This window comes from Narcine bancroftii, chromosome 8 (genome assembly GCF_036971445.1).
Source record: "Narcine bancroftii isolate sNarBan1 chromosome 8, sNarBan1.hap1, whole genome shotgun sequence".
NCBI lineage: Eukaryota > Metazoa > Chordata > Chondrichthyes > Torpediniformes > Narcinidae > Narcine > Narcine bancroftii.
The window spans coordinates 68507792-68528580 of NC_091476.1; the positions used below are offsets into that span (position 1 = coordinate 68507792).

Consider the following 20789-nt stretch of genomic DNA (forward strand, 5'->3'; position numbering starts at 1 on the left):
ATCTAATGGCTCAAGTTCCATCCCGGGTTGGGCCGCTACAAATCCAACAGTTACGAACCCCAAGATCCTGGACGGTAAGTTGATGTAAATCGACCCATAGGTTATCTCCAAGTCTATGCCTATTGGCTTGTATTCTTGCCCTCTTGTACAAGTTCTTTTGAGACTCGTGTGGCGAAACGGTGATCATGTTGGTACCACTATACTTAGAACCTGCCCGCAGTGAAAGCACGTCCTTCACTAGACGGTCTCCCGGTTTGCCTAATTTGGAGGCACAGAAGGGTCCTGGGGGGTGGGGGGGGTGGGGTCAGGACAGGAAGAATCTATCTCTTGACCTACCTAGGGGAGAACCCTCTCCTAGACTTAGAAAAATGGGATATGTCTCGGAGGCAAAAGAACAATTGTCGTTCTTTCTTGGGACTACACAACCCTCCTTCATCCCCGTCCACTTCTCAAAATACTTAATCTCCCGAAACTCAACATCATTACCCGAAGTGCTGCCCCTCTTCCAAAAGGACTTAACACATTGGGAGCAAGATGGAGTGGAGGCGAAAGCAATGGGGAAAATAAAGAAAAATACAAATTAGGACATTATTATTATACACAAATCAAAATTTTCATCGCAGGGTGAGCTTGAGGTCGCTAGGATGTTGCTCCGACTGCCAGTACGAGCCTTCTAGGTCAGTGGAGATATTATCGAGGGGCTGGTGATAACGTTTCACCCTCTGGACATGAGTCCACCCTTTTTCACGCGTTCATACAGCAGTATCTGTAACTAGAAGGACGCAAAAAGGACCATCCCAGGTTGGCGTCAATTTAACATCTTTCCAACTCTTTATCAATACCCAGTCACCGGGTTGAATGGTATGTATGGGGAATTCCAAAAGCGGCATCTGCACCAGAATCCCCCTTCTCAGATCAACCAATGTGGCGGAAAGTTCCTGCAGATACTTAGATATAAATTGATCATTTGCCTCCGGTATTGGGAGGTCTGCATGGGAGCCCAGATAGGGAAGGCCGAACATCATTTCATACGGGGAGACGGCAATATCACGACAGAGAGCAGTACGAATACGAATCAAAACCAGGGGTAAACATTTAAGCCAGGAGAGACCTGTCTCAGCACACAGGCGGGTGAGCTGAAGTTTACTCCCATGGATGGCCCCTTTGCGACCTCATCTGCCTGTCTGTTACCTCGGGCTTCGGGGCTTTCCCCTATCTGATGTCCCCTGACATGAACCACGGCCACCTCCTTAGGCAGCATTAAAGCATCCAAACATTTGATTATTAAATTTTCATGGACTAATTTTTGGCCCTTTCCTGTAATCAACCTCTGTTCCTTCCTAATTTTTCCAAAGGTGTGTACAACTCCAAAAGCATATTTAGAAACTGTGTAAATTGTTCTTACTTTCCCCTGTAGCCCCTGGAGGGCTCGACTCAGCGCATCTAATTCGCATGTCTGAGCCGACCAGAGACCGGGGAGGCGACCAGCTTCGATAACAGAACCATCTTTTCCATCCACTATGCCATATCCACTGTAACAGGTTCCTTCTATACAACGAGAAGTACCATCTATAAACCATCTCTCTCCCTCACATAGAGGCTCATCCCCTAGATCGCTCCGGATCTTAGTCTGCAAATCTATTATTTCCAAGCACTCATGTTCCAGCTGATCATAGGCCGTCTCACTTGACGGAGATACTAAGAATGCAGCTGGGTTCTGGTCCCGATTAGTAACCAGCGTCAAGTCATCTCAGTCCATCAAAATTGCCTCATATTTTAGAATTCTCGAATCAGTCAACCATCTACCCGCACGCTGTAACAGAATAGTTCTAACTGTGTGCGGGGTATGGACAGTCATGGGTGCGCCAAAGGTAATCTTTCGACCCTCTTCTACCAGGACAGCAGTGGCAGCAATAGCCTGGACACACTCCGGCCATCCGCGGCAAACTGGGTCCAATACCTTGGACAAAAATGCCACTGGTTGCCGGAGCCCCATTCTCTCCTGGGTCAATACACCCGTAGCTCCACCATCCTTTCCATTAGTAAATAAGTCAAATGGTTTATTCAAATCAGATAATGCCAACACTGGAGCCTTGGCGAGACAACTCTTTATCCTCTTAAATCCCTCCATTTCTTCCTCTGTCAGACAACAAGAGAATTATCTAGGCCAGCTAACTTATCATACAAAAATTTTACCAAACTAGAATAATTTTCTATCCAAATTCGGCAATATCCCACCAGACCAAGGAACTTCTTGAGCTCTCGGGCATCCTTGGGAGGTGGGACCTGCAAAATGCCACGTATTTTCTCCGGGCTTATTCACTGACACCCCTGACTAATTAGATGACCCATGACTAATTAGATGACCTAGGTATTTTACCTCTGGCTGTACAAATTGCAATTTCGCCTCACTTACTCTCAACCCCTTTTCTCCCAGAAAGTTTAACATATCCACCGTATATTGTTTAACAGACTCTTGTCCTTCCCCCGTAATCAATGTCATCTACATATTGTATAAGCTGACAATCCGATCTTTTTGGAGCTTCTTCCAACACTTGTTCTAATACCTGGCCAAACAGATTAGGGGACTCTGTAAAGCCTTGTGGAAGAACTGTCCAGCGATACTGATTCTTTCATCCAGTATACGGGTTCTCCCATTCAAAGGCGAACATGTCCCTATTACCCTCATCCAGGGGGCAAGCCCAAAAGGCGTCTTTCAGGTCTATCACACTAAACCATTTACTATTCGGATCTATTTTTCCCATAATAGTATATGGATTAGGCACAACGAGGTATTGGGCCAAAATTACCTTATTTAACTCTCGTAGGTCTTGTACCAGCCGATAAGTACCGTTTGGTTTTTGTACTGGCAGTATTGGGGTATTAAAGGGGGACATACAGGGTTCAAGTAATCCGTCCAGCAATAGTTGATCAATTACGGGTTGCAATCCCTTTCTCCCATCCATTGGGATTGGATACTGCTTTTGTCTAACTATCTGATTGGGATCTTTCAATGTGACCCGAAGAGGAGGTACATCAAGCCCCCCTCTATTTCCTTTCCTTACCCTGGGGTCAACCAATTTGCGGTCTTCCTGTGTCAATGTGTAGAACTGGACCCCAATTCCCTTTCCTTGAGGCCGGGTCCCGATACCCAATAAATCCTGCAAATCCCGTCCCAGCAGGGAAACTCCTGCCTGGGGAACCAGTAGAATGTCTCCCCTTATTACTTTTCTCCCCATTTGTATCCTGAGGCCCCTTACTTCTGGAACTTCAAAATTAGATCCCCCGACTCCCGAAATGACTACTTTTCCATTAGGCACCGTTCCTTTGGGTTTGGTTAAAATACTAGAACGAGCTGCTCCTGAGTCTACCATAAAGATCATGGGGTCCTATGCTTAAGTTTATCAATGGTTCTCCATGCAGCCCCACGGCACTGTTTACGGGAGAATCCTGATTTCCCTAATCTTCCTCTTCCATCAAAACATCTAATCCTCTGGGGACATTCCCTCTTAAAGTGTCCCTCTCTTTTACAATAGTAACAAACCTTGGGCCCTGTCTGCCATCCTCTATGGGAACCACCTCTTGGGGCCCCCGCTCGCAGTCGGGGACCCTGGGGTTCGTCCCATCCTTCAAATCCTGGCCATCCTCTTTCTCTCATTCCCATCCATCCACCCAGACCGTTGGTCTGGCGTCTTTGACTTCCCTGCTGTCCATCTACGACTTCCTTTACCGCCTGCATTAATATCTTCGCCTTTCCCTTCTGCTTATCCTCACTTCTCTGAACGTAAGCTCTCTGGGCTATTTGTAGAAGTTGTGATAATCCCTGTTCTTGCCAATTTTCAGTCGTTTGGAGTTTCTTTCTTATGTCTCCGGCTGAATTTGTAACAAATCCTGTCAAAATTAACTGTTCCCCCGCCGGCGACTCTATATCTAACCCCCCATATTGCTGTATTGCCACCCGCAATCTAGTCAAGAAAGCTGAAGGAGTCTCCTCTGGGCCCTGAGGGACTTCAAATGCCTTTTTAAAATTTTGCCCCTTGGGTACCGACTCTCTCATTCCCTTTATTAAATTAACCCTATATTCTTCCATTTGAGTTCGGCCTTCAGCAGTTCCTTTATCCCAATTTGGATTCACCAAGGGAAACTTATCTTCTCCCGCCACAGCTCCTGGACCTCCTTGGTGTTCCCGATCCCATACTCTAATTCCCGCCTGTCTAATCATTCCTCTCTCGTCCAGAGTAAACAAAAGCCTTAAATATGAACATCAATTCATCCCAGGTGTAAATATTTGGCCCCAAAAACTGATCCAATTGTTCTGCACAGGCCTGGGGGTCCTCTATCAAGGACTTCATTTCTCGTTTAAAATTCCTAATTTCCGTACTTGTTAGAGGGACGTTAACAAATCCCATCGCACCTCCTGGACCTCCCAGGGGCACTTCACGAAGGGGACACATTCGCGCCTGGTGCGGGTCCAATCCCTGACCTCCTGGTAGGGTGGGGTCCCCCTTCTGTCGTCTAGGACTCAAATCAAACTCCCCAGCTTCCTCCTCATGGAGGGTTTCACACTGTTCCTCTGACAATCCCGTACAATCTGGGTCACCAACCTGGGGAGTATGGGGTGGTGGAGGATGCTTAGCCTGTGATCTGGTCCTAACTACATTCTTCTGTTCATTTTTGTTAACAAGGTGTGGGGGGGGGGGGGTGAAGTTGACGACATTGGGAGGGGAGGATAAAGTGGGCGGGGAGGAAGAGGGGGCAACGGAGGAGCCGGCTCGGGATATGGAGGAGGTAATGCCTGTAAGGGGTCCCATTTTTCAGGAAGGGGAGCCGAAGGCTCCGGTTCCTTAGGTTTTGCCGGATCCCTTGTAGTCATCACCATTTGGTTCAATTCTACAAATAACCAACAGGCAGCGTAATCCCTGCTCTCGGAGTCATCGGGTCTATTTTCATAAAGCCACGTATTCAGTGCCTGACATACCCAATCCTCATCCGAACCATATTTTGGCCAAAATACTAAAGACCCCTTAACTGGATTCTCAGGCCACTCGTGGCAACAGTACTGGATCATTTTCTTTTTATCTTTCCCGCGGGTCTTTCCCGCACCCCAATTCATCATTTGCCTCCCCAATGGGCTTCCCGGGGGAATTCTGTCAACTGGTCCTATTCTCAGACCTTTCTTTTTGCTCCCTCCCCCACCCATGGTGGAAAAATTGATCTTACCCGGCTGTTGAGCCTTCCCAGCACGTCACTTATACGGCTGTCCCGTTGTTTGTTCTCAATGCCTCTTCTCGGATATCACTCGCTACGTCCACTGGCTGGACACTCGATGACCAGGAGTCCGGCTAAATCAGCTGGGATGCACCGACCCCTCTTCAGACAAGCGCCAGTCAGTGGAAGGAGTGTGATCCCGGATGAGCCCCCAAGTTGTGAGAAGTGCCTTCGCGTTCACAAAATATGCTCGAGACAAAAGTTGAGAACAAAGAACATTTATTTATATTTACAACATTGGAAGGTTGGGTACTCTCCCCTTACCTCGGGAAAGTACCCCAAGGGCGGGAAGCCTCTTTGTTTTTATACAATTTTCACTTCACCTCCCCTTACATTTGTCTTACGTTTGTCCTTCTTGGATTGGTTTGGCACTTTTCCCTATTCGTCTGACTCTTGACTGACTCCAACTTTCTCTTATTCCGTGCTCACACCTCCTTTCCCCACCCCCTATTAAACAAGCTCTTTGTGTGTACGTGCATATTTCTATGTCTGCTTAAATTCCTCTGTTATCTTGTTTACTTTGTTCTGCTTTTTCATGCGCCATTTTACACAAAGAACATTTTAGCTTTTTCCTTGCTTTTTTCTTTCTACCTTCTATAACTGTTTCAGAACTCCTACCATTAAAATAATAACTGTTTTTAAACTCCTACAACTGCAACAAGTCCAAATGTGAATTCGGAAAACTAATTTTCAATGACGTGTTTCACTTCATGGTGTTTGCATACTTGAAGTAGAATTTAAAATATGACAGGAAATCACAAAAAATATGTCAGGTATTTAAAAAACAAAGTGTTAGGGAAATTTTAAGGTGATTTTCATGATCAGCAACCCCAAATCTATAAAATACACCCAAAAAGTATTCGGGAAGCAAAATCTTTGTTGTCCAGTGGAGTAGAATTTGATTCCCCTCTTCTATGGTCACTATTGAGAAGAGTGGAGACTTCATTTTCCCCATTCTGCAGAGCGACCATTCCTGAACCAGTTGATCTCGTTCTGGGATCTTTCTGCAGTGATATCTGTCCACCTGTAGTTGTCTGTCTGCAATAAAGGCTTCAATGTGATTTGTTGCAATAAATGACATAAAACTCATTTAAGTGAAACAGAAATTAGCAATAGATTCTGAAACAAATTTTAAAAACCCCACATTTTGGTTTTCCAAATGAATGCACAGTTGGGGTTGGAGATGTTTTGCGTGGATCAGAGGCAGCCTAAATGAGCAGATACCTGGTAACAAAGCACTGAAATGCTGGAGGAGTTTGGCCGGTCTTTCAGCATTCGTAGGAGACAAAGATAGATATTTCGGGTCTAAGCAAAGAAAGAATCCAAGGGGAACGCTGCTTTCGAGGGCAGCAGCAATCGTCAAAGACCCACCCACCTTGCACGTGCTCTGTTCTTGATGCTGCTACCCCTCCACCAACAGACTCCTTAACAACAAAGTCAATTAGAGACTCGTTTAAGGACTCGTGCACTTTATTGACTGATTTTCTTTGTTCTCTCTGTTGCACCGTCAATTTGTTTACATTGTTCATGCTATGTACAGTTTATTTTTGCACTACCAATTGGGTGTAATTCTACCGCACCTACAGAAGAAAAGGAATCTCAGGGTTGTACGTGAATGTCCTGCACTATTTTTTTAACCTTTTTAATATTAACGTCGTAAGATGGCTATAATATGAACGCTTGCACTAAGATGCTGCAAAATACCGAATTTCATGACTTGTTCATGACATTGAATTCTGATTCTGTAATGTACTCTTGATAATAAATCTGAAATCTAAAAGAAGCATCGCTGGCCGACTATCTTTGGACACTGACACCAGAGGCATCAGATGCTGAGTACAAAGGAAAATCAGTGGAAAAACATTTTTAGGTCAGTTGACTAACGCGTCAAGGGCTGAAACGTGTGACAGAGTATTTAGAGGTGGTTTGGGAGAAATTACTAGAGCAGCTTGCACACAAACACATTTTAAAACACAGAATATTTGCAGGACTTTTGCAGAGTGCTTTTTGCAGGAGGCAACAAAGTATCAACAGTAGCTTATCTGGGAGAACATGTGATCATTGCAGGCAGAGGAGAAGAGTTTTGCTCTCAGAGAGGGAGGGTGTGAAACAGAGAGAGAGGAGACAGAAATCAGTTCAGGAAGGACAAGCTGGCAAACTTTGGAAGGCTGCCAGGTCGAAGGAGAAGACTGGCGGTGTGAAAGGTGACCTGAAAGAAAGAGGATCATCTGGAGAACCCTGAAGGGGGCAAGTTTAGTCAGCAAGACTGATTGAGAAGGAATCAGTGGCGGATGTCCTGGAAAAGGAATCTCTCTCAGAAAACCAGCAAGAACCCTCCTGAGTGGTAACCATTTGCCTGTTAAACACCAAAGAGTGGTGAACTTTGTTAACGTTAACTTCTGTGCACAGTACAAGAATTGCCTGCAACCAGTGAGATAGGACTGTGATCCAAAGAACTTTTCTAATCTTAAATATACATTACACACACCTGCGTTTAGTATTAGAGGGGCAGGTTAATTAATAATCAATTTTGTTTTCTTGTTCAAATATAATTAAAAACGACTTCTGTTTAAGTAACCCTGCGTTGTGGTGCATATCTATTGCCTCTGGTTTCTGGGGTCCTCTGGATTCCGTAACAATATAAAGGACAGCGGAGTTCCTCCAGGATCTTGAACTCACAGCGCCTGGAGACTTCCGTGTTCCACTCAGAGGGATACATGACCAACGTGCCCAAAGCGCTGCGTGTGTGACCCGCGGTGCTTGTGTTCACTTCTAATCGCCGCCAACACTTTTACTAACGGTGAAATAATTGGGCGCTGGTTTGCAAGGGCGAGCACTTCTGGGTCAACGAGGGAGGGTGGAAGGTTGACGTTGTCTAGCGCAAAAAATGGCAGCAAGTGGGAGCACCGAGTCCAGCCAGAGCAAGGTAGGGCGGCTGTTGGAAGCGGTGCCACTAATATGATCTGGAGTGCCCTACCTAGCGGGCACCTACCATTGGCAGTCCGCACCGCCTTCTGCCGATTTGTTGTTGCTGCTGTTATTCCAAAGTTGTGCACAGTCATGTTGCCACCAGGCTCCGCCCGCAAACGGAAGCGCCGTCGGGTGGTTGCAAGCGGAGCAACATTATTGAAACTGCTGGAGGACAGACATGTTACAAAAGAAAAACCGCGAGCAAACGTTTAGTTGATCGGGTAACCTCCGTCGAGAGTCGGTATTTTGAGTTCAGGATTGGAAAGGGGAGAGAAAACAGGAGGGGCAGAAAGACATGGAGAGTAATTTGAAATAGGAGAATGTCTGCTACATCGTGGGACAGCCAAGGGGAGGTGTGGAGATGGAAGTGTTACGGAGTCCAGAGGAAACCAGCGGCAATAAATATGCACCACAACACTGGGTTACTTAAACAGAAGTCGTTTTTAATTATATTTGAACAAGAAAACAAAATTGATTATTAATTAACCTGAAAACAGAATTTAACTTTTTAACTTAATCCACCCCTCTAATACTAAGCACAGGTGTGCATGATATATATTTAAGATCAGAAAAGTTCTTTGGGTCACTGGTTGCAGGCGATTTTTGACTGTGCACAGAAGTTAGCTAACAAAGTTTACCAGGCTTTGGTGCTTAACAGGCAAATGGTTACCACTCAGGAGGGTTCTTGCTGGTTTTCAGAGAGATTCCTTTTCCAGGACATCTGCAACAGATTCCTTCTCAATCAGTCTTGCTGACAAAACTTGCCCCCTTCAGGGTTCTCCAGATGATCCTCTTTCTTTCAGGTCACCTTTCACACTGCCTTCCAAAAGGCTTCTTCAGGTGCATTCTCTGCTAAGAATGCGCCTGAAGAAGAAAAAGCGGCACTTTGATGCTAAAAGCGCAGCGCTGGCCACCTGAAGGGACAGCTGCACTGGGATGTGCATCCGAGTGCACTCCAGCTCCTGTTCCTTGAGCTGTCAAAGTTAGGATGGCTGGCTGTCAGCTGGGACAGCTAGCGCGATCAGCGTAGGGACATTCCCCGTGGAATGTCTCCACACTGATCGCTCTGCCCCCCCCCCCCCCCCGGTTGGGGAGAAGGGGGTTGGAGCAGCCGGTGGGGGAGAAGGGGGCTGGAATGGCCGGCGGGGGAGTATGGCGCTCGAGTCGGGTACTGGCATTGTTTCAGCCAGCCCCCATTCTCCCCCATCAGCCGCTCCAGCCCGTTCTCCCCTGCCGGCTGCTCCAGCCCCCGTTCTCCCCTGCCGGCTGCTCCAGCCCCCGTTCTCCCCTGCCGGCTGCTCCAGCCCCCGTTCTCCCCTGCCGGCTGCTCCAGCCCCCGTTCTCCCCTGCCGGCTGCTCCAGCCCCCGTTCTCCCCTGCCGGCTGCTCCAGCCCCCGTTCTCCCCTGCCGGCTGCTCCAGCCCCCGTTCTCCCCTGCCGGCTGCTCCAGCCCCCGTTCTCCCCTGCCGGCTGCTCCAGCCCCCGTTCTCCCCTGCCGGCTGCTCCAGCCCCCGTTCTCCCCTGCCGGCTGCTCCAGCCCCCGTTCTCCCCTGCCGGCTGCTCCAGCCCCCGTTCTCCCCTGCCTGCTGCTCCAGCCCCCGTTCTCCCCTGCCGGCTGCTCCAGCCCCCGTTCTCCCCCGCCGGTTGCTCCAGCCCCCGTTCTCCCCCGCCGGCCGTTCTAGCCCCCGTTCTCCCCCGCCGGCCGCTCTAGCCCCGCGCTGACAGCCTAGCCAGCTGCCCCTGCCCCGACGCCCTGCAGTCGGGGGAAGGGGCAGCTGGGAGAAGAGCTGTCAGGTGCTCACCAGCTGATTGTTATCCTGAATGCAGCCACTTTTAGGAGGCTGCATTCAGATGGCTGGGGAGGCCTCTGTGCTGCGGTGGAGGGTTTCAGAGGGTCCCTTTCGGAGGAGGGTTACAATGTTCACCCTGCAAGCATCTTCTGCACATTCACATGGCCTCCCAACAGCCGCATATTACAAGCGGGGCAATTGGCCACCTGAAAGTGCCTAAAGTTTGCCAGCTTGTCTTCTGGAACAGATTTTTGTCTCCTCTCTCTCTGTTTTACACCCTCCCTCTCTGAGAGCAAAACTCTTCTCCTCTGCCTGCAAAGATCACATGCTCTCCCAGGTAAGCTGCTGTTGATACTTTGTTGCCTCCTGCAAAAAAGCTCTCTGCAAAAGTCCTGCAAGTATTCTGTGTTTTAAAATGTGTGTGTGCAAGCTGCTCTAACAATTCCTCCCAAACCACCTCTAAATACTCAGTCAAAGAAGGGGATCAGGCCACTTTGTGGACGAGGTGGCACTGAGTAGGGTTTCAGGTGGCCAGAATACCCCGACTGTAATGCCACCTGTTCTACCCCCAATGCGGCTGTCGGGTGGCCACCTGAAAGTGGAGAACCTGCCCAGGAGGAGCACTTACTAACCCCTCCTCCTGTAGGTATGATTTCTGACTCCTTGAATCCCCCCCCCATTGCACCTGAAAGTGGCGGTGGGTCTATGGCCGCAGTCCAGCGTTCACTTGGACATGGCTCTCCTTCAGCTGGCACGTTCAGGTGACCAGAAAGGCGTCTTCTCTGTGGCCACCTGAATGTCCCCGCTGCACTCCCCTCCCAGCCGTGTCTGCCAGCGCATTATCTGTGTTTGAGCACCTGAAAACAGCTTCTATCACAGTGGTTTTCAAGCTGCCTCCACACTCACATTTCACCTTTACCAATCCCTGTGCCATAAGTACTTAGTGATTGGTGAGGGATTGCTTAAGGTGGGATGTGAGTGGGAAGAAAAAGGGTTGAAAACTACTGTTTTAATTGTAGCTAATTAATGTGTTATCTGCACATTTTCATAACCAAAGGAAATGGGCCAATGACAATGGGTCTAGAGCAGTGATTCTCAACCTTCCCCTCCCACTCATATCCCATCTTAAGCAATCCCGTACTAATCACAGAGCCCCGATGGCAGAGGGATCACTTAAAAGTGGGATGGGAGTTGGCACTGCTTTATCGGGAGAGCTCTCCATCCTGAGCCCATAATCACCCCTCCAGGGAGAAAGATCCAAGTCGTTTTACCAGTTGGAGACGGCGAATCCCCCAGAGGTCTTGGGCTCCCCTTCTCCTCCTCTTCTCTCCCCCCCCCCCCCCACCCCACCAAGGTTTAGTGCATTGGATCATAGTCTGTGCAATATACAAACTTGTTGGGGAAACTCTACAGATGGTACAGAAGCTCAGATTCTATTCATCGTCATGTAATAAAAGAGAAATGTAATATTACGCAAAATTGCCTTTAGTCATTGGCCTCTTACAGTCTGAGAAAGAAGCAAAAGGGAGTCCCTCTTGTCTGGATTCACCTCCCACGTTCCTGTAGCCTCACAAGACTCCAAACCTTTGGTGCCCTGAGCGCCAGATCAAAACCTTCAATAAGATGCGGAAGCTTTTAGCGCTTGGGGCCCTTTGGAAGCCCTCCTTGCTCTCAGCACAGATTGACCTCCGCTTTCTGCTAAACTTACTCGCCTTTTCTTTCTCCTCCCCCTTTCTTGTCTTTCCAGTTCTCCCCTCCCTTCCCCCTTACCCACCCAGCCATCCCCCACCTCATTGCTGCTTTCCCCTCCCTCCTCGTCCACTTATCATCTCCTGCCATTTGCCGCCATTCCTCCCCCGACCCTTTTGTACGGACGCCTGCTAGCATTCTCTCATGGCTTAATGAAGGGCTCCAGTCTGAAATGTTAGTTATGTAATTTTTACTGTGGCTACATAAAGGACGCTGTTTGACTTGCAGAGTTTCTCCAGAATTTTGTATTCTTTTTAGTTCAACCATGGAGTCTACAGATTTTCGTGATTTACTTCTATGACGGACCTGCTTTGAGCTCCCTCCCAGTTTAATTCTCTTTATCTCCCCAACCTGGCCCAGGACACTGGATTCCCCCCCTCCTCCCACTTAGTACCCTCAGCATCCCCTCTACAACGTTCTTTCTACAAACTTGGTGGTTATACCAATGCAAGTTGTTATTGTTTGCAGCTGGAATTTGCGGTGCAGATGAGCTGTGAGAGCTGTGTCAGCTCAATCAGGAGCGCCCTGGCCAGAGTGGATGGTAAGGGATATGAATCACGACTGTCTCCACTGGTCAGACCTCTTCTGCTAACCCCCCCCCAACTTCCTAGAGCAAACTGCAGACCGACCGGATTGTTGTTCCCAGGCAAAACTGGGGTCGTGTTGAGACGGGGAGGGACGGTTACGGGCTGATTTAATTCTGTGGGGTTGGAAAGGTATGGGAGGGGTGGCAGAAGACAGTTTCTGAAGGCAAAGAGTCTCCAGCAAGGGAAGGGGAGTGGAGGTTTACAAGGGGAGCTGGGACGGTCAGGAGGAGAAGAGAAGGTGGAACTATTGACGCACTTGCAGGGCCTCGTTTAAAATTTGAAATGGTAGAAGGTGAGGAGGGTCAGCTCCAACTTACAAGGACGAGCTCTCTCGGCATTAAAACGGGTAGTGCAAATAAAAAAAGGAGCAATGTAGTGCAGGGTTAGGGGGTAGAGTAACATACAACACCGCCATGCAGGGGTAGAGTCACGTAGAACATCGCCGTGTAGGGGATAGAGTAATGTACAACATTGAGTGCAGGGGGTAGAGTAACATACAATACCCCCGTGCAGGGAGTAGAATCACGTACCACATCACCGTGCGGGGATAGGGTAACGTACAACACTGCCGTGCAAGGGGTAGAGTAACGTACAACACAGTTTGCATGCATATTCACACAGAGATGCGCACAAAGATGTGTGTACACACAAACTGACATGCATTCACACGGGATATCACAAACCTGCATGTTTTGGCACACAGGCTCGCATACACCCACTCTGATGCATTTAGACGCCAACATAGAAAACGTACAGCACAATACAGGACCTTTCGCCCAGAAAGTTGTGCTGAACTTGACCCTACCATAGAAATTTTAAAGGACCCTTACATCAATGCCTCAACTCTCTTCCCAGCAGCCCATCAACGATGACTTACCCCTGACATCTCCTCTGTACCTAGTCCCCAGCACCTGAAACCCATGTCCCCTTGCACATATATACACACACACAGATATGCAGACAGCCAGGCATACACACACACTCTCACATGCGCTTACATGTTGACACCCACACAAACGTACCTTCAGGCATGAACACACGCACATGGAAACGCACACACAGACATGCATACACATTCACTGACATACCATTGCGCATATGTACACATGCACACGCTCACACAATGCACATGCACACACGCAGTGGGTAGCCACTGGTTCTGCTCTCCTGAGGCCTCTGACTGTTTGCAGGAGTCTATTCGGTGCAGATCAACCTGAATGAGGAGCAGGTCCTCGTCGACACCACACTGACCTCGGAGGAGGTGCAGGAGCTGATCGAGAACACAGGGCGGAGAGCTGTGCTCAAGGGAATGGGCGCCAGTAACTTCCGTAGGTATTCTCAGCTGGGGTTGGCAGTGAAAGGCGCTTCATTCTCTGTCTGACCCCGGGAGTGTGTGATGGGATGGTGTGGAGGGAGCTTCACTCTGTGCCTGACCCCGGGAGTGGGTGATGGGACGGTGCGGAGGGAGCTTCACTCAGTGCCTGACCCCGGGAGTGTGTGATGGGATGGTGTGGAGGGAACTTCACTCTGTGCCTGACCCCGGGAGTGTGATGGGACGGTGCGGAGGGAGCTTCACTCAGTGCCTGACTCCGGGAGTGTGTGATGGGATGGTGTGGAGGGAACTTCACTCTGTGCCTGACCCCGGGAGTGTGATGGGACGGTGCGGAGGGACTTTCACTCTCTGTCTGACCCCGGGAGTATGTGATGGGATGGTGCGGCGGGAGCTTCACTCTGTGTTTGACCCTGGGAGTGTGTGATGGGACAGTGCGGAGGGAGCTTCACTCTGTGCCTGACCTCGGGAGCCTTACTGTGATCGACTCATGCTGTTTATTCTTAGGAGACCTGGGCTCGGCAGTGGTGATGCTGGGGCCGGAGGGCCCTCTCCAAGGTGTGGTGCGTTTCCTGCAGCTGTCGGAGCAGCAGTGCATCATCGAGGGCACCATCGATGGGCTGCATCCTGGCCTCCACGGGCTTCACGTGCATGAATTTGGTGACATCACTAACTCCTGCCTCAGGTAGTGACCTAGGTCAGGGCCTCCCTTCCACCATTCCCCCAGCCCACAGCCTCCCCCTCCTTGCCCTGCTGCTCGGCATCTGTCCCGTGTTGATGGGTCTATTGTCTCTCGACCCTCCTGCGTGTTGCTAGTCTGGGATTCCCTGACACAATTGGCAGGGATTTGTTTGTGCTGCAGGTATGTGGATTTACAAATGTAGTGCATATTTCATCACATTTCAGTAAAAACTCGTTTTCTTTTCACCTTGCGTAACATAAATATTTATATTTTTTAAGTAGGTGGTAGGCGAGAAGTACGGAGAGAAACACGACTTGGTACTTCACAGGAAAGGGAGCCCATAAACATCGAGTCCTCAGGGGTAACCCAGCTGGTTGAGGACAGGTTGGTCAACACGGTGGAAGCATCACTTTCTCTCTCTTGCCCTAACTGCCAGAATCAGAATTTATCGGCACGAATGTGTTTGCAGAATTGGCATGTCACCAAAGACTCTGTCAGTAGGGAATCTTGGACCGTGCCCCTGGGGAGTGCTGGCCCCAAACTCTCCCTGGGTGTCTAGCTGGCCTCCAGGGCTCCTGCCTGTCACATCCCCCATCGGAACAGGTCAGAGGAGACGACGAGAGCTTATTGTCATTAGACCTCAAGGTACTGACGCTCTGTAATTCCCACGTGCTGCCGGCACACAGGTGTGTGAGATGCACCAGGTAACCAAACAGCCGTCCGCCAAACTGCACAGGAGGTATCAACGGACAGATAAATATTTGCTCTGTAATGTTTCCATAGTGTAGACCAGCCATTCTCAACCTTTTCTTTCAGTCCCCACCCCAACGGGACTCTTCCCAATGTTTATGGGCCTCCCTCCCTGTGAATTCTGTTTTCTTCCGTAATTCTCTCTTACCGATTACTTAAAAAAATAATTGTTCCGTGAGGTGAAAAGAAAAGGCTTTTATTTGGTGCAGCTTGCACAGTGCAGATATGCTGGCGGAGGTCAGCAGGTCACACAGCATCCATTACCTTCAAGGGCTATATCTTCACCCCCCCCAACCACAGACTCTGCGGGGCCAGCTGAGTTCCTCCAGCCTTTCTGTGTGTCTTTATCACCGGTTGAACCTCCATTATCTGGCTGGCGTGCTTTGAATCTGCCGCTGTGAGTGCAGACTCCTTACAGACAGCGCGGGACCCGATCACTGGCACTGCCAGGGTCGGACCAGGGCTGGGTTCGTGCCCCGCACTGTCTTTTTTAAAAAATTTTTTTATTTTTCACACCATAAACCACATTGACCAACATACATACATTTTCCTTTTCAAATATATACAGTGTAATTTTCTCCCCCCCCCTCCTCCCATCCCACCCTCCCTACCTCCCCCCCCATTCATTTAAAGTACAAAATCTAAGATACATTAAACCAGTCAAAAAATGTTGTCATTCAATAAAAATAAACAAGAAATTCCACTGAGTCAATTCTTTTCATTTCCTTCTCCTTTCGTTAATTTAGGTGGTAGATGTCCCCGGTATGTTTTCTCTATTGTGTTTCATATATGGCTGCCATATTTGTTCAAATATTTCAATATTATTTCTTAAATTATATGTTATTTTTTCTAATGGAATACATTTATTCATCTCTATATACCATTGTTGTATTCTCAAATTATCTTCTAATTTCCAGGTTGACATAATACATTTTTTTGCTACGGCTAGAGCTATCTTAACAAATCTTTTTTGTGCACCATCCAAATCAAGTCCAAATTCTTTGTTTTTTATGTTACTTAGGAGGAAGATCTCTGGGTTTTTTGGTGTATTTTCTGTAATTTTATTTAATATCTGGTTTAGATCTTCCCAAAATTTTTCTACTTTCTCACATGTCCAGATTGCATGAATTGTTGTTCCCATTTCTTTTTTACAACAAAAACATCTGTCAGATACTGTTGGGTCCCATTTATTTAACTTTTGAGGTGTAATGTATAGCCTGTGTATCCAGTTATATTGTATCATACGTAACCTCGTATTTATTGTATTTCTCATTGTTCCAGAGCATAACTTCTCTCATGTTTCCTTCTTTATATTTAAATCGTGTTCCCATTTTTGTTTAGTTTTACCATTTGTTTCCTCATTCTCCTTTTCTTTCAGTTTAATGTACATACTTGTTATAAATTTTTTGATTATCATTGTATCTGTAATCACATATTCAAAGTTACTTCCCTCTGGTAAACTCAGACTGCTTCCTAATTTGTCCTTCAAGTAGGATCTCAGTTGGTAATATGCCAACACTGTAGCTTGAATTATATTATATTTATCCTTCATTTGTTCAAAGGATAATAATCTATTTCCTGAAAAATAATTTTCTATTCTTTTGATCCCTTTTTTCTCCCATTCTCTAAAGGAAAGGTTATCTATTGTAAAAGGGAGTAACTGATTTTGCATCATTATTAGTTTTGGTAATTGGTAATTTGTTTTATTCCTTTCTACATGAATCGTCTTCCAAATATTGAGCAGATGATGTAATACTGGAGAACTCCTACGTTGTACCAATTTTTCTTCCCATTTATATAATATGTGTTCAGGTATCTTTTCCCCTATTTTATCTAGTTCTAATCTAGTCCAATCTGGCTTTTCCCTTGTTTGGTAAAAATCTGATAGGTATCTTAATTGTGCGGTTCTATAATAATTTTTAAAGTTTGGCAGTTGTAAGCCTCCTTGTTTATACCATTCTGTTAATTTATCTAGTGCTATCCTCGGTTTCCCCCCTTTCCATAAAAATTTCCTTATTATTTTCTTTAACTCCTTGAAGAATTTCTCTGTCAAGTGTATTGGCAATGCCTGAAATAGGTATAGTATCCTTGGGAAAATGTTCATTTTAATACAGTTTATCCTTCCTACTAGTGTTGGTGGTAAATCTTTCCAATGCTCTAAATCGCCCTGTAATTTTTTCATTAATGGATAATAATTGAGTTTATATAGATGGCTGAGAGTTTTATTTATTTGTATACCTAGGTATCTTATTGCTTGCATTTGCCATCTGAATGGTTATTCCTTCTTAAATTTTGAGAAATCCACATTATTCATTGGCATTGCTTCACTTTTATTTACGTTAATCTTGTAACCCGACACTTCTCCATATTCCTTCAATTTCTTATATAATTCTTTTATTGATAGTTCTGGTTCTGTTAAGTATTCTATAACATCATCCGCAAATAAACTGATTTTATATTCCTTGTCTTTTATTTTTATCCCTTTTATGTTATTTTCTTTTCGTATCAATTCTGCTAGTGGTTCTATAGCTAACACGAACAATAAGGGTGATAGTGGGCATCCCTGCCTTGTTGATCTGCTTAAATTAAATTGTTTTGATTTATATCCATTTACTGTCACTTTCGCCAATGGCCCCTTATATAATGCTTTAATCCAATTAATATACTTTTCTGGTAAACTGAATTTTTGCAATAATTTGAATAAATAATTCCATTCTACTCTGTCAAAGGCCTTCTCTGCGTCTAAAGTAACTGCTACTGTTGGCGCTTTACTCCCTTCTACTGCATGAATTAAGTTAATAAATTTACAAATATTGTCTGTTGTGCGTCTTTTTTTAATAAATCCAGTTTGGTCAAGATTTACCATTTTAGGTACATAATCTGCTCATCTGTTTGCTGATAGTTTAGCTATTATCTTATAATCTGTGTTAAGTAATGATATTGGTCTATATGACGCTGGTGCAAGTGGATCTTTCCCTTGCTTTTGTATTACTGTAATTATTGCTGTTTTACATGAATCTGGTAAGCTTTGTGTTTTGTCAATCTGGTTGATTACTTCCAGGATGGGAGGAATTAATAAATCTTTAAATGTTTTATAGAATTCTATTGGGAATCCATTCTCTCCTGGTGTTTTATTATTTGGTAGTTTTTTTATTATCTCTTGTATTTCTACTATTTCAAATGGTTCTGTTAATTTATTTTGTTCCTCTATTTGTAATTTTGGTAGTTCAATTGTAGTTAAAAATTCATCTATTTTGCCTTCTTTCCCTTCGTTTTCAGTTTGGTATAATTGTTCATAGAATTCTCTAAAGTTTTCATTAATCTCCGTTGGATTATATGTGATTTGTTTGTCTTTTTTCCTTGATGCCAATACCATTTTCTTAGCTTGTTCTGTCTTAAGCTGCCATGCTAGAATTTTGTGCGTTTTTTCCCCTAGTTCATAATATTTCTGTTTTGTCTTCATTATGTTCTTCTCCACCTTATATGTTTGTAGTGTTTCATATTTTATTTTTTTATCTGCCAATTCTCTTCTTTTAGTTGTGTCTTCCTTCATTGCTAATTCTTTTTCTATATTTACTATTTCCCTTTCCAACTGCTCTGTTTCCTGATTGTAGTCTTTCTTCATCTTGGTTACATAACTTATTATTTGCCCTCTGATGAATGCTTTCATTGCGTCCCATAGTATAAACTTATCTTTCACTTATTCCGTATTTATTTCAAAGTACATTTTAATTTGTCTTTCAATGAATTCTCTAAAATCCTGCCTTTTAAGTAGCATGGAGTTTAATCTCCATCTATACATTCTTGGAGGGATGTCCTCTAACTCTATTGTCAATATCAAGGGTGAATGGTCCGATAATATTCTAGCTTTATATTCTGTTTTTCTTACTCTATCTTGCATACGAGCTGATAACAGAAATAGGTCTATTCTTGAGTATGTTTTATGTCTACCCGAATAATATGAATATTTCTTTTCCTTTGGGTGTTGTTTCCTCCATATATCCAAAAGTTGCATTTCTTGCATTGATTTAATTATAAATTTGGTTACTTTGTTCTCTCTGTTAATTTTTTTCCCAGTTTTATCCATATTTGAATCCAAATTAAGGTTGAAATCCCCTCCTATTAATATGTTCCCTTGCGTATCTGTTATCTTCAAAAAAATACCTTGCATAAACTTTTGATCTTCTTCGTTAGGTGAATATATATTGAGTAGATTCCAAAACTCCGAATATATCTGACATTTTATCATTACATATCTCCCTGCTGGATCTATAATTTCCTCTTCTATTTTAATTGGTACATTTTTACTGATTAATATAGCTACTCCTCTTGCTTTTGAATTATACGACGCTGCTGTTACATGTCCTACACAATCTCTCTTCAATTTCTTGTGCTCCGTTTCAGTTAAATGTGTTTCTTGCACAAATGCTATATCAATTTTTTCTTTTTTCAGTAAATTTAGCAGTTTCTTCCTTTTGATTTGGTTATGTATTCCGTTAATATTTAAAGTCATGTAGTTCGACGTAGCCATTTCATACTTTGTTTATCTTCCCTTTCCGTTTCTCCATCATCACCTTTCCTTCTTATCCATTTCTGCTTTCTTGTTTTGAACACTTTATAAGACAACATTTCTAAAACATCAAACATTTTCCTTATTCTCCTATTTAAAACTTCTTTAACCCCATTCTCCCCTCCCCCTCCTGAGTTGCCCTTTATCCCTTGTCGGGCAACCACATCTCCCCTCTCCATTTGGATTTGCGAATTCACTCGCAAACGTCAACTGATTTTGCAGTGACCGTAACTCCTCCCCACCCAGCCCCCCCCCAGAAAAGATTTCAATTTTCATATGTAACAAAGGTCACTCTTTTAATTCCCTCCTTATTCTCTCTATTCCCTTTTCCTCCCTTATTAATTCTTGTCTATACTCTATATATTTTCCTCTAAATACGGATACACTCATGTATACACATATATACATACACATCTATAAATATATATACACACCCATATCACCCATATGCACACATACATATAGTTCGTGGTCATTTTTACTCTCATTACATGTCTTCATCTCTCTGCTTGTTTTGTAGTTGTTCTGCAAATTTTCGTGCTTCCTCTGGATCCGAGAATAGTCTGTTTTGTTGCCCTGGAATAATTATTTTAAGTACCGCTGGGTACTTTAACATAAATTTATATCCTTTTTTCCATAGGATCGTTTTTGCTGTATTGAACTCCTTCCTTTTCTTCAGGAGTTCAAAACCTATGTCTGGATAGAAAAAAATTTTTTGACCTTTGTATTCCAGAGGCTTTTTGTCTTCTCTTATTTTCTTCATTGCTTTCTCCAATATATTTTCTCTTGTTGTATATCTTAAGAATTTTACTAAAATGGATCTTGGTTTTTGCTGCGGTTGTGGTTTCGGGGCTAATGTTCTGTGTGCCCTCTCTATTTCCATTTCTTCCTGTAATTCTGGTTTTCCTTGGATCCTGGGGATCCAATCTTTTATAAATTCTCTCATATTCTTGCCTTCTTCATCTTCCTTAAGGCCCACTATCTTTATATTATTTCTTCTATTATAATTTTCCATTAATATCTATCTTCTGAGCTAACAGCTCATGTGCTGTTTTTATTAGATTTTATTAGATTCTTTTTTATTAGATTCTTCT

The 20789-nt window shown here is 44.9% G+C and overlaps 1 protein-coding gene across 3 annotated transcripts in view; it reads left to right on the top strand.

Moving 5' to 3' along the window:
- The window catches only part of ccs (copper chaperone for superoxide dismutase), a 36307-nt gene that overhangs the window by 2766 nt on the left and 12752 nt on the right, over positions 1-20789 (top strand). The window contains exons 1-4 of one of the 3 annotated variants that reach the window (XM_069893980.1): positions 7852-8194; positions 12245-12317; positions 13554-13691; positions 14201-14378. In XM_069893980.1, the coding sequence (XP_069750081.1) occupies positions 8156-8194; positions 12245-12317; positions 13554-13691; positions 14201-14378 (428 nt within the window). In that variant the 5' untranslated portion in view covers positions 7852-8155. Of the gene's footprint in view, positions 1-7851; positions 8195-10271; positions 10365-12244; positions 12318-13553; positions 13692-14200; positions 14379-20789 lie in introns of those variants that run through there. The other 2 variants (XM_069893981.1, XM_069893979.1) reach the window with 2 other exon arrangements.